The 17500-nt window shown below is 35.5% G+C and overlaps 1 protein-coding gene across 1 annotated transcript in view; it reads left to right on the top strand.

Moving 5' to 3' along the window:
* The window catches only part of CDH23 (cadherin related 23), a 1210211-nt gene that overhangs the window by 719429 nt on the left and 473282 nt on the right, over window positions 1–17500 (top strand). The window contains exons 14-15 of the mRNA XM_053692025.1: window positions 13238–13302; window positions 15022–15259. Coding sequence (XP_053548000.1) covers window positions 13238–13302; window positions 15022–15259 — 303 coding nt within the window. The remainder of the gene's footprint in view (window positions 1–13237; window positions 13303–15021; window positions 15260–17500) is intronic.

Genomic DNA, 17500 nt, shown 5'->3' with positions numbered 1-17500 from the left:
AACCTAAGTTACAAATACACCTACACTATCAATAAATTAATTAAATAAACTACAAATATCTAAACTAAAAAACAATTAAATACACTAAACTAAATTACAAAAAAACAAACACTAAATTACAAAAAATAAAAAAAGATTACAAGATTTTTAAACTAATTACACCTATTCTAAGCCCCCTAATAAAATAATAAAGCCCCCCAAAATAAAAAAAAAATTCCCTACCCTATTCTAAATTACAAAAGTTAACAGCTCTATTACCAGCCCTTAAAAGGGTCTTTTGCGGGGCTTGCCAATCAGATTGAGCTTGCATTCTATTGGCTGTTCCGATCAGCCAATAGAATGCAAGCTCAATATGATTGGCTGATTGGATCAGCCAATCGGATTGAACGTGAATCTGATTGGCTGATTGAATCAGCCAATCAGATTTTCTTACCTTAATTCCGATTGGCTGATAGAATCCTATCAGCCAATCGAAATTCGAGGGACGCCATCTTGGATGACGTAATTTAAAGGAAACTTAATTCGTCTTTCAGTCGTCGGGCCAGCTGGATGTCCCACGTCGGAGGTCGGAAGAAAGAAGATTGAAGATTCCGCTTGGAGGAAAACTTTGCCCCGATGGAGGACCTCTTCTTTGCCGCTTGGATGAAGACATCGCCGGGATGGAAGACTTCTTCTTTGCCGCTTGGATGAAGACATCGCCCGGAAGGAAGACTTCTTCTTTGCCGCTTGGATGAAGACATCGCCCGGATGGAAGACTTCTTCTTTGACGCTTGGATGAAGACATCGCCCGGTTTGGATGAAGAGTTCGGCCCGGCTGGGTGAAGACGACTCAAGGTAGGGAGATCTTCTGGGGCTTAGTGTTAGGTTTTTTTTAAGGGTGGTTTGGTTGGGTTTAGAGTAGGGGTATGTGGGTGGTGGGTTGTAATGTTGGGGGTGGTATTGTGGTTTTTTTTTACAGGCAAAAGAGCTGATTACTTTGGGGCATGCCCCGCAAAAGGCCCCTTTAAGGGCTGGTAATAGAGCTGTTAACTTTTGTAATTTAGAATAGGGTAGGGAATTTTTTTTATTTTGGGGGGCTTTATTATTTTATTAGGGGGCTTAGAATAGGTGTAATTAGCTAAAAAATCTTGTAATCTTTTTTTATTTTTTGTAATTTAGTGTTTGTTTTTTTGTAATTTAGTTTAGTGTATTTAATTGTATTTTAGTTTAGATATTTGTAGTTTATTTAATTAATTTATTGATAGTTTAGGTGTATTTGTAACTTAGGTTAGGATTTATTTTACAGGTAAATTGGTAATTATTTTAACTAGGTAGCTATTAAATAGTTATTAACTATTTAATAGCTATTGTACCTAGCTAAAGTAAATACCAAGTTTCCTGTAAAATAAATATAAACCCTAAAATAGCTACAATGTAATTATTAATTATATTGTAGCTATCTTAGGGTTTATTTTATAGGTAAGTATTGAGATTTAAATGGAATAATTTAGTTAATATTATTAATATTATTTAGATTTTTTTTATTTATTTTTTATAATAATTTTTTTTTCTTTATTGAATAGAAATGCACCGTACAGTAATATTAGAGTAGCATTACATCAGAACATATCATATAACATAGTATAACAGTATGTTTGGTTTATAGAAGTATACATTGCACATATTGGAATAATCAGAAATAGTAAAATAGGTGTGTCATAAGTGTACATTCTCATAGTAGTCAATATTGAAACAAAGAGAAAAAAAAAACAGGTATCGGGCATTATTTGGCCCTAGAAGAGGGGTGAATAGAGAGTGAGCCAACAGGGCCCACGTACATATTTGTCAGACAACTGAATAAATAGGGATTATACACATCTCCCCCAGATAGGGAGTAAAGAAAGAGATACAAAGAAGAAAGAAGGGGGCAGAGGAAGAGAGAGAGAGAGAAAAAAAAAAGGGAGGGGGGGAGGGGAACGGAACGGGGGAGGAGACAGCATGAACTCTCTCCTCCTATTTCAGGGGTAGATCGCGCTACTGAAGGATCTCATTCACCGGAGCTCAAACCAGTTAGACCACGTCTCCCAGTAAGAGTCCAGGGTACCATTTTCGCCGGCGACATATCTCTCCATCGTAGCGAAATGATTTATCACATCACAGATCTCATTTAGATTTGGAGGCTCTGTTTGTTTCCAAGCCCGAGCTATGCACAGTTTAGTCGCTGCCAGGACTATTTAGATTTATTTTAATAATAATTAAGTTAGGGGTGTTAGAGTTAGATAGGGTTAATATAGTTAATATATATATAATATAATAACGATATTAACTATATTAACCCTAATATAATTAGGGTTAATATAGTTAATATAGGTGGCAGCGGTGTAGGGGGGTCAGATTAGGGGTTAATCTATTTAATATAGGTGGTGGCGATGTAGGGGGATTAGATTAGGGGGTAATACATTTATTATAGGCGACGGCGGTGTAGGGGGATTTAGATTAGAGGCAAAAGAGCTGATTACTTTGTGACAATGCCCCGCAAAATGCCCTTTTAAGGGCTGGTAAAAGAGCTGATTACTTTGGTGAAATGCCCCGCAAAAAGCCCTTTTAAGGGCTGGCAATAGAGCTGTTACTTTGGGGCAATGCCACACAAAAGGCCCTTTTAAGGGCTGGTAATAGGGCTGATTACTTTAGGGGGATTAGATTAGGGGTTAATGTATTTAATATAGCTGGCGGCGGTGTAGGGGGATTAAATTAGGGGTTAATAATTTTAATATAACTGGCGGTGGGGTAGGGGGATTAAATTAGGGGTTAATAATTTTAATATAGCTGGCGGCGGGGTAGGGGGATTAAATTAGGGGTTAATAATTTTAATATAGCTGGCGGCGGTGTAAGGGGCTCACATTAGGGGGTAGTTAATGTAGGTGGCGGCAGGGTCTGGGAGCAGTGGTTTAGGGGTTAATAACTTTATTAGGTGCGGTGGGGTCCGGGAGGGGCGGTTTAGGGGTTAATACATTTTTTATTATTAGGAGATTGAGGGGGGATAGCGGATAGAGGGTTAGACGTGTCGGGCTATGTTTGGGAGGCGTGTTAGACAGTACGGGAGATTTAATAACTTAGTCAGGCTTTGTAGGCGCCGGCAGTTTCTAAAGTGCCGTAAGTCACTGGCGACTCCAGAAATTTGTACTTACGCAGATTTCTGGACATCGCTAGTTTGTCCGACTTACGGCACTTTAGCAATTGCCGGTGGGGTATATTGGATAGCTCGAGTTGCGAGCTGAAACTACGGGCGGCGGGGGTTCCCTCGCTTGCGCCACAAACTACGATCTATATCGGATCGCGCCCAATATCACTGATCTGTGAACGTGCACTGCTTCTGTCACAGAGTACACGAATAGTTAATGGGACATGTTTCAAAAAAGCATACTACAACTTTCCAATTTACTTTTAGCTAATTTGCTTAGTTTACTTACTATCCTTTGTACAAAAGCATACTTAAGTAGGCTTATGAGCTGGGAGCTTTCTGCTGATTGGTGGCTACACCTATAGGCCTGTTGTCATTGGCTTACCGATGTGTTCATCTAACTCCCAGTAGTGCATTGCTGCTCTTTTAAAAAAACAGTATCAAAAAAATAAAGTAAAATTCATAATATAAGTAAATTGGAAAGTTGTATAGTATGCTCTTCTGAAACAAGAAATACAATTTTTGGGTTTCATGTCCCTTTAAATTCTAAGATGGTGGAGTCCAGTGTGAAGATGCAGAACTTCTTCAAACAACACCTTTAAAGAGAGCTACAGACACAGGAGTAAAAAACAACCGTCTGTTGATTAGCAGTCGTGCTACTGTAGTTGTACCCAGCCGTTTAATGTCTTTTATGATGAACGTTCTTTAAATCCATTCTACGGGCAAATGTCTAATAAATATTCTGACATTTATTTTGCTACAACCTACATTTTTATATTTCAAATTTTTATTATTCAATATAGGAATGTTGTATTTGAAATACTAAATTATAACATTAAGTTTTACAGAAACATTTAATTAAGTTGTCTGAATGTTATGGACACACTTTAATTTACCCAATCACGTCAGTTTGCAACACTAGTGCAGAGCTATTTTCAGTTTATGGTTATAGAATTTTTTTGTATTATTAATATTTGTTGAAAAATAAACTTTTAAGTGATTCATTTGTTTCTCTGATCTGTGTAACCTTCAGCATGAAAGAACATTAGTTTTTTGTACATACTGTACATTTTCTATCTGAATGACTGATTCTCAGCCTGTGTGCTGCTGGGAAATTCTTGAGGATCAAAGTACCTGGCATAGTCACAGTTGTTTAGACTGAGGGTCAGTGACCTAACTCACAATGTCAAGAGGCTCAGTAAAGCAGTTTAGTGGAACCTAGATGCTTTTGATAAATTATCCCTGTAGTTACAGATCCATATAATTTACATTAGGCTGTGCACAAAAGAATAAAGGAGTCCCTAGTTCAGTATTAAAAGGGACATTAAGCATCTTGTAATTATACAACATTGCTGTTGTGTTGCTATAGAATAAAATGTCAGCCAATTCTAAATATTTTTTAAATAAATTAACATTGTGTTTGCTGCAATTGTTTTTCAATTGTCAAACTCCACCTACTCCTTGTCTTATTTGGAGAAGTCAATCAGGGATTGAGTCTGCAAACAACAAGGATAGCCACAGTCATTATGTTAGTACAAAGTGAATTATTTTGCAGCTGTTATCAGTTAAAGCCAATTAGGGAATGATGTGTAGCAGGGCTAGCCTTGGTAATTCAGCAGGGTGCATCTCCAGTTCTGAGAATTAGAAGATCTACAATTATCTGTTTTTATCATTGTTAGCCTTGCTTTTCTAACAAATATTTATCATGCAGTCACTTAGGGTGGTCACTGAGCTCCTGGCAAATAAATTTATTTCAGGACAATTCATCTTACAATGCACCTGGATACTAGATTTGGACAATCACTGTTTATTGGCCGGCACGCATGTTAAACCCATTTAATATACTGTATGCCCAGTTTATTTCAGCATATACACACTGCATTCAAAATATCATACAAATTACATGTTTACAATTGATTTAAAGAGATGTTAAACCCCTCCTTCTTTTGTATAAAAGTTTTGCTTAGTTTTGAAGAGAAACCCTTAAACAAAACAAAGGACAGAGTTTGGGGAAATGCTTGCAATTAATTGGACCATTGAGGGTTTTATGATTTACACTAAATACACTTTTTTATTACATATATATTTATACTTTTCTTACATATTTCTATAGAAATAAAACTTATATATGAAACCTTATGCTGCAATTGTGCCAAATCTTCTCCTCTTGCTGTGCTGAAAACTATTTATATATTTTTTTGCAAGTTGTAAATTCCTAGTCCAGTCTCCACTCTATGCTTCAGTGGTTTATTGAAAGCCTTGTTCCCACAGCTGGACCACGTACAATGGTGATTATTGCTTAAATAAAATCAGTAATTGATCCTTTGTCTATTATTTCAGCACACAGCCAATAGCCACTTACATAACTCATTAAGCAACAAGCTGTTTAGCCTTGAAACTACTCACAGTGTATTGTGTCACCATGAAACTACGCACAGTGTATTGTGTCACCATGAAACTACTCACAGTGTATTGTGTCACCATGAAACTACGCACAGTGTATTGTGTCACCATGAAACTACTCACAGTGTATTGTGTCACCATGAAACTACGCACAGTGTATTGTGTCACCATGAAACTACGCACAGTGTATTATGTCACCATGAAACTACTCACAGTGTATTGTGTCACCATGAAACTACTCACAGTCTATTGTGTCACCATGAAACTACGCACAGTGTATTGTGTCACCATGAAACTACTCACAGTGTATTGTGTCACCATGAAACTACGCACAGTGTATTGTGTCACCATGAAACTACGCACAGTGTATTGTGTCACCATGAAACTACTCACAGTCTATTGTGTCACCATGAAACTACGCACAGTGTATTGTGTCACCATGAAACTACTCACAGTGTATTGTGTCACCATGAAACTACTCACAGTCTATTGTGTCACCATGAAACTACGCACAGTGTATTGTGTCACCATGAAACTACGCACAGTGTATTGTGTCACCATGAAACTACTCACAGTGTATTGTGTCACCATGAAACTACTCACAGTCTATTGTGTCACCATGAAACTACGCACAGTGTATTGTGTCACCATGAAACTACGCACAGTGTATTGTGTCACCATGAAACTACTCACAGTCTATTGTGTCACCATGAAACTACTCACAGTGTATTGTGTCACCATGAAACTACTCACAGTCTATTGTGTCACCATGAAACTACGCACAGTGTATTGTGTCCCCATGAAACTACTCACAGTGTATTGTGTCCCCATGAAACTACTCACAGTGTATTGTGTCACCATGAAACTACTCACAGTGTATTGTGTCACCATGAAACTACTCACAGTCTATTGTGTCACCATGAAACTACTCACAGTGTATTGTGTCACCATGAAACTACGCACAGTGTATTGTGTCACCATGAATCACACAATTACTTTAAAGCCAGAATAATATTGAATTCATTTGTCTGTTTCCTATACAACCCTGAAACGTGCCTGACTTATATATACGCCGTCATTTGATCACAGATGGGAGAATATTGGGACATAATAAAATATTCCTAAATTGTTTTATTTTTCTTTCCATCTTAAAGGGAAATAAATGTGTAAAATAAAATGTTCTTTTTCACAAGTATTTTAATTTTAAACTAAATCTCTTCTTTCTATTTGTGTTTAACCCCTGCAACAATTGCCTCTCCTGAGAAGGCACGACCAATAAGCCAATTAGTGTCATACTTACATATCCACCAATCACTGGCAATATTTTGCTCAGTTACGGGATAGGACATGGCTGGTGCTATACTTTAAGAGCATGTTAAGCACAGTGGAAACAGTTTAAAAATAAAATGATCTAATGGAAATATATATATTTATACTTTTATGCCCCTTTAAAGTTGTTAAAGGGATAGTCTAGTCAAAATTAAACTTTCATGATTCAGACAGAGCAGCAATTTTAAGCAGCTTTCTAATTTACTCCTATTAACAATTTTTCTTTGTTCTCTTGGTATCTTTATTTGCATGTAATCTTAGCAGCTGGCTAATTTTTGGTTCAGCACCTGGGTAGCGCTTGCTGATTGGTGGCTACATTTAGATACCAATCCGAAAGTGCTACCTAGAAGCTGAACCAAAAATGTTCCGGCTCCTAAGCGTACATTCAAATAAAGATAGCAAGAGAACAAAGAAAAAATTAATAATAGGAGTAAATTAGAAAGTTGCTTAAATTTATTTGCTCTATCTGAATCACGAAAGTTTAATTTTGACTAGACTATCCCTTTAAAGACCAAAACTGATATACTGTAAATACCAGAGTGGATTTGATTTAATTTCAATTTATTTAAATCACTAGTCAGTAAGGCCGATTTAAATTAATTTAAATCATGGTTTTCATTTTTAGAATAACAACTTTTCAGATATTGTTCCAGTTATATCAGACCACTACTGATTTGGTTATATATCATTAGAAATGCATAAATAGATTATTGTAATAAATGAAATCATTGGGAGGTGAAGTATCTGCACTTTAATAAGTTAATCATTCATGTTTGATCAACTTTTTAGCTATACTTTATTGGAAGGAGAAAAATAATAATTATCTTAATAATAACAAATTAAAAAGTTTTATTTAACTAAAACAATAACATTATATAACATTTTTAAAGCTTGACCCTCCCTCCTCACTCTTAGGTCCTTGTGCAGATCTATTCCACTTCAAACATCTTAATTCAGTGAGCTTATTTAACCTTATTATGGGTTGATTCTGTGTAACTATACAGGGGAGCAACAGCATTAAAGGGGCAGTAAAGTCAAAATTAAGCTGTATTGATTCAGAAAGAACAGTTTTACTTTTTACTTCTCTTATCTAATTTCCTTTTTTCTCTGTTGAAAAGCCTGCACAGGTCGGCTCAGAAGCAATGCACTACTGTGAGCTAGCTGCTTGTCACTTTCTCACCCAATGTATTCAGCTAGGGCCCAGTAGAGCATTGCTTTCCTTCAACAAAGGACACCAAGAGAATGAAACAGAAATTGACAACAGAATTAAATCTGAAAATTGTATTCTGTATCTGAAACCCAAAAGTTTTCTTTCACGATTATGCCCCTTTAAAATCGATTTCGCAACTCTGTATGTTTATTGTATAACAATTTGCTGTGAAGAAGGGGCAGGTTATTTCTGCAGACACAAATTCACAATTTTGAGAACTACAAAACCAATAATATGTGATAATATCTTCAAGATAGAAAAAAAAAAATCTCCCAGAAACCTCTGGGAGAGCCGAACAGATAGCTCAGCATGCTAAGGCACTGTGGCTGAGCTCTGTAGCAACCCAAGGGTTGTAGGTTCGATCCCCGGCGAGGACCACTCAGCCTTTCATCCTTCCGAGGTCGATAAAATGAGCAGCACCTTGAGACAATAACGGGTGATTAGCTGCGCTTTACAAGTACCCAATACATACAGAACATGACATTATGAATGGAATTAATTTACCAAACAAATTAAACATTGCAGCCATTAATATACAGCATATTGCTATAGAATTAAAACTAATCTATATTTAAGGATGAATAACCTTTAGATTATAATTTATCTTTAATAGAAACTATCTTTAGATTGCTTTTATCCACTCTAGTAAATACTGTTGTCAGTGCAATAAAACCTTAGTTATATTAAAGGGGCATTGCATTGCTGGCCGGACACAATTTCAGCAGAATGACTGCCACTCACTGTGCTTTTTCCTCCAGAGCCATCATCTCTCTTTAAAGCTGTTTTCTTATTTTAACCCTTTACAGGTGCTGGTCGGTGAAGCTCAGTGATTTCATACTGTATGCTTGCACCCTGTGACAGAAGTGGCGAACATTCACAGATCAGTGATGTTACTGCTTCTACCAAAGCTTTATCACGTGATTTGGGTTAGCACACACGATACACAGTGGGTGGCTAATACTTTTCTACAATTTTCTACACAATTTACATCAAATATATTATATTAATATATAGGACCAAATTATGAGTGACACGTTAAGTTACGCGGGAGCGATAAGGGGTTAATTGCGGATGTTTGCGTGCATTGGGTTTTCCGCTCATATTACAAGTTAAAAGTATACGCCATCGCTTGAGTGCAATTGAAGTTAATGCGAGTTAGGTTAGTGCGACCTCAGAGCTCTGATAAACTGGTCCGCTAAACAAAAAAGCCTAACAAAACACATAAAAAATACATTACAAAGTACATTTACACTCATAATAACCCCAGCTAATAAAAAGTATTTTTAAAAATATTGCACAAAAAAAGTTATTAGTGCTCAAAGGTATGAGGTCTCAGGTGCAGGCAAAGGGCTTTAACATAGAGATACGTACATATACATGTCTAAAGGTGTATACATATATGTGTGTGCATATGTATTTATTTCTATGTGTATATAGGTATTTACATACAGTTATACACATATAAACACAAAAATACATATGTACACATACATAGACATGTGTATATATATATATATGTGTGTGTGTGTGTGTGCGCATTGGAGCCCATTGCAGTTAAGTAGACGAAAACATATGAAAGCATATTTATGCAATATTCATACACATTTAATAACGGTTTTAATTATGTATTTACTGTAAATATTTAACATTGCAATGTTCTGCACATAGCAGAATATGTTCTATGTATTTATAAATAGATATTCCTATATATATCTGTATACTGTATATCTATACCTATATATAAAATCATCTATATATATATATTGTACCAAAATACCATCAGATATATGTACTTGAGAATATGCGATCATGCTTGCGAGCGAGTCGGGTGCTAGGGTTTTTTCCCACTTTTTTGCTCCATTGACATCTATGGGCGTATAGGTTATCATGCGCACTATATTGTAAGTTTGTCTTTTTTAAGCTCGTCGGGTAATCACTTGTACAAAAACAATTTACTTCCAACTCATAATACAAGCGCAAACTGGCGTGCTGAAAAAGCTTACTTCTAGCGCAGTTAACGCTCAAGTGAGAGTGTTAAATAGTGCTCCACTTGTAATCTAGCCCATAAAAAAGGCTGCATGAAGAGCATAAATAATGTATCTACTGCAAAAATATAATGCTCCTGCTTTGTATGCACACTAACCCAAACTGCACATTACATTGCTGCACACCACCGCGTCTGTCACAGAGAGCAAGAATACTTACCACTTATGGTTACCAAATTGCCACTCTAAAGGGAGACACATATGAAAAATACATATGTCTGGGTTCTTCTAATGAAACATTATTGAAACATTTCTTTACAAAGCCCCTTACATATGGATTTTTCATAAATGTCCTGCCTTAAAGGGGCCATATGGTAACCCTACACTACACTCTAAGATGCAAGCACTCAATATGAAGATGTAGAGTGTGATCAAACAGCATCTGCAAAGGGTTAAATAAAAAAAAAACATCTTTGAAGATAGCTTCAGACACGAGAAAAAAATGATAGTGTAGTGAGTAGAAACCCTTCTATGTGTGCCCAGCAGTTTACTGCCCCTTTAAACTTATGGAATAAATCTCTGCAAAAACACAGAAGTACAGAAGAGTGTTCTACAGTATCAACAGATCAGCGTAGAATTAAGCCATACTCGTGAAGGGTTAACATCACAAAATGGTTATAATAGCAGATTACTGCAGTGCTGAGTTATTGACAAAAAGAGCTCTTATCAGCCTGATGCAACAGCAGCTACAGAGAGGCAGATAAACGCGTTGCAGTGTTGATTTGAGTTGTCTAGACACGTGCATGCTATTTACCTAAATAATAATAGATGTAAACTTAAATGGTATGCTATATCTGAAGCATAAAATAAAAATTGGGGTTTCATGTACCCTTAAATAGACATTTTGTATCTCTTTTTTGGTCCATCTTTTGTAGAATTTTGCTGCTATCTGAGCCTGCTCCGTGGGTGGTCATAAATAATGGTTACTTTTAAACTTACAATAAAATTGTACCAATAAAAAAAAGATATTTGCACCATTTTCTGGCTATGTGCATTGTTTCTTTTTCAAAACCACTTGAGTTTAATGCTGCAAAAAAAGGCTTACATTTTTTATGAGCATTTGTAGGAATAAATACACTTTCTCCTATACCTTCATTTTAGGTCTATGCTACGTTTCTCATGAAAATGCTTTCCCTTGTGGTATCTATAATTTGGTTCATTCACCAGTGTCAGTAACATTGCGACAAGCTCTATTAAAAGGACATTTCCTTACAAGTCTTTTCAACTAGGTTACAATGAGCAGAACTTGGCTATAAATCAGGTTTTCATAAAAGTTACGCTATGTGACCGACAAGCTGGTTCGCCTTATTCCTTTTTAAATGCAGATATTCAGCTGTAACTGTACAATGTGCTGCAGCACAAGAGTCAAAGTAAAAAATGATTTAATTCTAATGGCTGTTTTTTATTTCAAATTTATTATGCGACATAAAACTCTGGGGATTGTTTAAAGGAGCGTTTACAAATTTTATACATTTATATTGTTTGCGTTATTCCAAAAATGAAGGGAGAACTGTAAATTTGAGCAGTTTATGCTGGGCTTTACATCACTCGTATAGAAGAATCATTTGTTCTTAGTATTTTATTAAGCAGGTCAATATTTTCTACTGCTGGTAAAATACACATATACATATATAAATATGTAATATATATTATATACATATATATATATATATATATATATATATATGTGTGTGTGTGTGTGTGTATGTTTGTGTGTGTGCGCATATATATAAATATAACATATATATATATATATATATATGTGTGTGTGTGTGTGTGCATATATATAAATATAACATATATATATATGTGTGTGTGTTTGTGTGTGTGCATATATATAAATATAACATATATATATGTGTGTGTGTTTGTGTGTGTGCATATATATAAATATAACATATATATATATATATATATATATATATATATATATGTGTGTGTGTGTGTGTATATATATATATATATATATATATATATATATATATATGTGTGTGTGTGTGCATATATATAAATATAACATGTATATATGTGTGTGTGTGTGTTTGTGTGTGTGCATATATATAAATATAACATATATATAGTATAATGTGGGCTATTACTGGGCTTTTATCTAGGTGCCCTTAGGCTGCCTTTACTTAAAGGGACATGACACCCTACCTAGGTATGGTTTTCAACAAAGTATAGAAGTAGAACTATAACAAATTAAATAAGAGAAGTAAATTGGAAAGTTGTTTAAAATGATATGCTCTATCTAAACCGTGAAGGAAAACATTTGGGTTTTATGTCCCTTTTAAAGGAACATCAACAGATATGTTCAGCTACGCTCCGAGTAGTACATTGCTGCTCTGAAGCTGACTTTACCTTTGTGTTTAAGCTTTTTGCACAGTTATATGCGAGCAATAGTGCAATAATAACATGCTTGAACACATTATGTCCCTTTAAGTACCCTCAAGTACTTTAGCCTATTTGTGCTGCTGTATATCTCTACCCAAGGGGTTTATTCCTTTTTAAAGGAAAACTAACATTGTTTTTTTTCTTCTTAATGGCATGTTTAATAGTATTACTAATGTTCCTGTGCGCAGGAAGTTGTTTTTATGTTTGTGAGGCATGTCAGTGTCAGACTGTCCACCAATAAAACAGTAGGAGATCTGCTTATTAGCCAATGAGCAATCAGTCACTAAGGACAGGTTAAAAACAGACATGCACGTTGTTTTGTTAGTTTTAAAATCAATATAAACCACTTTAATTTCACCTTCTTCCCGCAAAAAAATATTTTTAAAATGTTGATTCAAATGTCTATAGTTCACCTCCCCTTTAAGAACATTGTATATCTCATATGCAATGTCTAATAAGCCTTAGTCAGTTCCCCTCTTATGTATAAGTAGTGGATTGTTTGCTTCTATACACAGCCTGTTATTTTGTCTAATGATATATATACTGTAGCTCTTATATCAAACTATCCAATGGATGAATATATTCCAAACATTTAAGTGATTTAGCTATGTACAAAATGATCCTATTACTGTTGTCTCTGTATTAAATGTCCCATCACTTATTATATGTTAAAATATCCTGTTATCTTTATTGTAGGCTACAGATAATGATATTGGTACATTTGGCAAAGTGACATATCTGTTCAGTGATGACCCTGACAGGTGAGTTTACAGTGAAAGTTATTTTATAAATGTGTGTGTATATATATATACTATATAATAGTGATCAATAACCTTGGTACCCTTAATGTTTCAGAACTACATTTCCCATGATGCTCAACTAGATAGCAGAGTGCCTAAGCATCATGGGTAACGTAGTTTCAAAATCTTGGTGGTGCCAATGTTAGCCATCACTGTTATGTAATATGCATTTTTTTTCATCACTGCATTACAAAATACAGGTTTTATAAAAATTGTTCTTTTTATTAGCAACGGTCACAATATTTTGTTTTGCAGTCTAGGGACATACCCCTAAAAAAAGCCTTGTGGGTATGTGTAATAGATCTCCTCTTCTGTAACTAGTTAAGGACAGATACAAATGGGGTCCTGCACTGACCAAATAATCACTGTATAGAATGTTGCAGGGTCTTATTCTGAACCCGCAGGATACACTCCATGCTTGGGGATGATATAAACACTACGTTTGTGTAGCTGAAAATATTCATAAAACTGGCAAAATCAATAATGGAAATACATTGGAAACATTTTTTGTTTCTAAGATTATCACATTTACAATTTTGTAATCACCAGTCTAATACACAGTAATAAATTGTATAACCCACATGGTTTATCTTATATTTTGTTTATTGTATGCAACAGTCAGTAAATTATTAACTCATTAGCGGCCGATGTTGGAAAGAATAGATTTCTATATATAGCACATATCTTCTTACAATGGGCACTGTCAAAATCTCTTTTACTATTTGACTACAGAGAAGGGAAACCCGTTTTGGAGTGAATGCAAAGTTTCATTAAACACTATTAAAAACAGGGGCACTTTAATTCATGAAACTTTACATTGCAGCGTATATTTACAAATACTCGCATTTCTCTTCAGCAAAACCGGATCGGCAATTCCCCTCCCGCAGCTCCTCTGTACTTACTCTGTAATGAAGAAACGAAGCATGAGAAGCGGGCGGGGGATTGCCGATCCTGTGTCGCTGAAGAGAAAGGTAAGTATTTGTAAAAATACGCTGCAATGTAAACCTTCATGAATGAAAGTGCCCCTGTTTTTAATGGTATTTTTAAAAACCAGGCACTAATTCATGAAAGTTTACATTCACTTTAAGTTCTTTTTAATAAAAAAATTCAGTATAAATTAAAGAAAAAAATTTGTGAAAAATTGACATCAATTTTAGCACTACTGACCCTGCAAGTCTTTGTGTTTAACCGCTACTTAGGGGTTAAACACATAGTGAAAGTGATTCTCAGGAGCCGCAGACAACTGCTGGTCACTAAGCAGCAATGGTTAGTGATTGACTGATCCATGAGACTGCCCATGACAGTTTTAGACCAGCCATACTGGAGTGGGACTCATAATTATCTGTTAAAGGGACATGAAACAAAAAATGTGCTTTTGTGATTCAGGCAGAGCATACAATTTAAAAAAAAATAATGTATTTCTATTATCAATTCTGCTTTGTTCCCATGATATTCTTTGTTGAAGAGATACTTAGGTATGTCTGGAGCACTACATGACAAGACAATTTGGACCATAGAAGTAAATTATACAGTTGTTTAAAATGATATAATCTATATCATGAAAGAAAAATGTTGCCTTGCATGACCCTTTAAACTCATGTGGGGGGTTAAACACATAGACTTAAGCTATATTTAGCTAAATAAAGGGAAAAACATTTTTCACTGCATTGTATATTTCAGGTTTTCGCTTGACAAAGACACAGGTGTGATCACCCTTATCTCACGGTTAGATTTTGAAACCACCCAGCGGTACACCCTCACAGTCATTGCTAGGGATGGGGGAGGCGAGGAAACCACAGGACGGGTACGCATTAATGTTCTGGATGTCAACGACAATGCTCCAATTTTTCAGAAAGAGTCCTATTTGGCAGCCATCCGTGAAAATGAGCCTTCTGTGGTATCAGTCATCAAACTTAGGGTGAGTTGTTTATTACATTGTTACTTATCTGAAAATATTTATTTATTTTTACTTTTTATGAATATTAAAGAATATATCTAACATAACACAAAAACGTACAAATGTAATGCACCTGTTAGTTACTTTTTGCTAATCTTATTCTGTGCATTGTAAATGAGAGAGAGAGAGAAAGAGAGAGAGAACGAGAGATAGAAAGAGAGAGAGAGAGAGAGAGAGAGAGAGAGAGAGAGAGAGAGAGAGAGAGAGAGATAGAAAGAGAGAGAGAGAGAGAGAGAGAGAGAGAGAGAAAAAGAGAGAAATAGAGAGAGATAGAAAGAGAGAGAGAGAACGAGAAATAGAAAGAGAGAGAGAGAGAGAGAAAAAGAGAGAAATAGAGAGAGATAGAAAGAGAGAGAGAGAGAGAGAGAGTAAAAGAGAGAGAGAGAGATAGAAAGAGAGAGAGAACGAGAGATAGAAAGAGAGAGAGAGATAGAAAGAGAGAGAGAGAGAGAACGAGAGATAGAAAGAGAGAGAGAGAAAGAGAGCGAGATAATAATAATGAAAATCAAATGGTGCAAATCGTGAGACACAAGAGATATAAAAACGTATACCTCTGTACATAGACTAGGACAGAGTGCAGTATATTTTTAGCTCCACATCTGCGTCAATTAGGTGTCATTGTAGATATTGAATTTATCACTCATTTAATATAATTTGCAACTTAACAGCTGTAAATGATATTGACTTTTTTATTTACCTCTCCTCTAAAACTGGTATTTTGGATGACGCAGCATGGATTCATGATTTGAAACAATTCGGCCAAAAGCTCTATTAATGATCGTATCCACATAAAATAAAGGGCCTTAATAGTAAAAAAAAATACATTCTCTAATATCTTTCAAACTTGTAATTTTAAGGCTATCGAACTCCAGGAAAGTGGCACTCGAGATCCACGGAACACTTCTGGTCCTGAGCAGAACACGCCACTGATCAGCAGCACTAGTCGCACAACTCAGATGTCCCAAAAATAATTAGTAAATATCACAGATGCAAATAGTGATTACGTAACACACAAATTCAAAAGTGATCATAAAAAGTAATAATTGTGTGATAATAAAATCAGATGTGCATTTAGCGCTGCTGATTGAATCAATGGCGATTTCCACTTGGGAGTCCATATTCTTAAAATGACACGCTGTAACTTAATAAAGCATGGCATTTTTATGACTATTATGGCTTTTTAACCAACATTAAAACACTAAAGTTTGTTTTCCTTCTTTTGAATATAAAGTCAGGACATATTACAAAGTATTACAGTTGTTTGCGTTTTGAAGACCAGGTTTTCCAGTCCTGAATAGAACTACTTTTTGGTTTTAAACTTGTGAAAATGTATCTCTGCTAATTAATGCCAGACTATAGTAATGAATCCCACACAGAGAAATGTAATGGCGCTAACTCTCTTAGGAACAATGAATAAAGTTTATGAATAGAGGATAAATGAAAAGAAATGACACACTAATATATACCACCTATAAAATGGAATAACCAAAGGGTAATAGGGATTACCCAAGAATATGGAGTCAAATCTATGAGCAATATATAAAAAAACTTATAAATATATATATATGTATATTACCACCTCCAGATGAAGTAATGTAAAAACCCACTTGAGACCTCTGCTGCTTGTTTGCCAAATGTATCCTTCGTACCGCTTGTAGTAGAGCAGGAACTTTCCAACTGAAAGAAAAAAGCGCAAACAGGACTCAAGTGCAATAATAAACACAGTGGCACCAGCGCTCTAAAATTTCACACTTACAATGTTTATTATTAAAAATAGCATTTCAAAACATCAAAACACGACTTTCGTCCTCAATATTCAAAATTTCAGAAACACTCTCCCTTCTGTGATAATACAGTTCGTTTTCCGTGTCCGCCGGAACTTAGAAAGTTTTAGGGGGAGGTTTGCTGTGCAAAATCCGGAAGCCCTGTGAGCGTATTCCTCTTAGGACTAGGGACTACGGATCCTCAGAAAGGTCACAACTCCTCTGCAAATACACCAACGCGTTTCATCTGCTATCGTGCAGACTTCCTCAGGGAGAATAATAGGTATCGTGATACCGGTTAGCCTTGAAACCTTTCAATATAAACCCTCCATTATTAACCTATTGGTTAAATGTCTTTCTGTTCAAAACACCGCCGGATACCTCAGGGTCCTAAAACCCCAAATTCTAAGGCACTTATAAAGAAAATCTCAATAATTAA

The sequence above is a fragment of the Bombina bombina genome, chromosome 9 (genome assembly GCF_027579735.1).
Source record: "Bombina bombina isolate aBomBom1 chromosome 9, aBomBom1.pri, whole genome shotgun sequence".
In the NCBI taxonomy this organism is placed as follows: Eukaryota; Metazoa; Chordata; class Amphibia; order Anura; family Bombinatoridae; genus Bombina; species Bombina bombina.
Note: the sequence above shows the minus strand (reverse complement) of the source record. Positions and strands in the feature narration are given on the sequence as shown.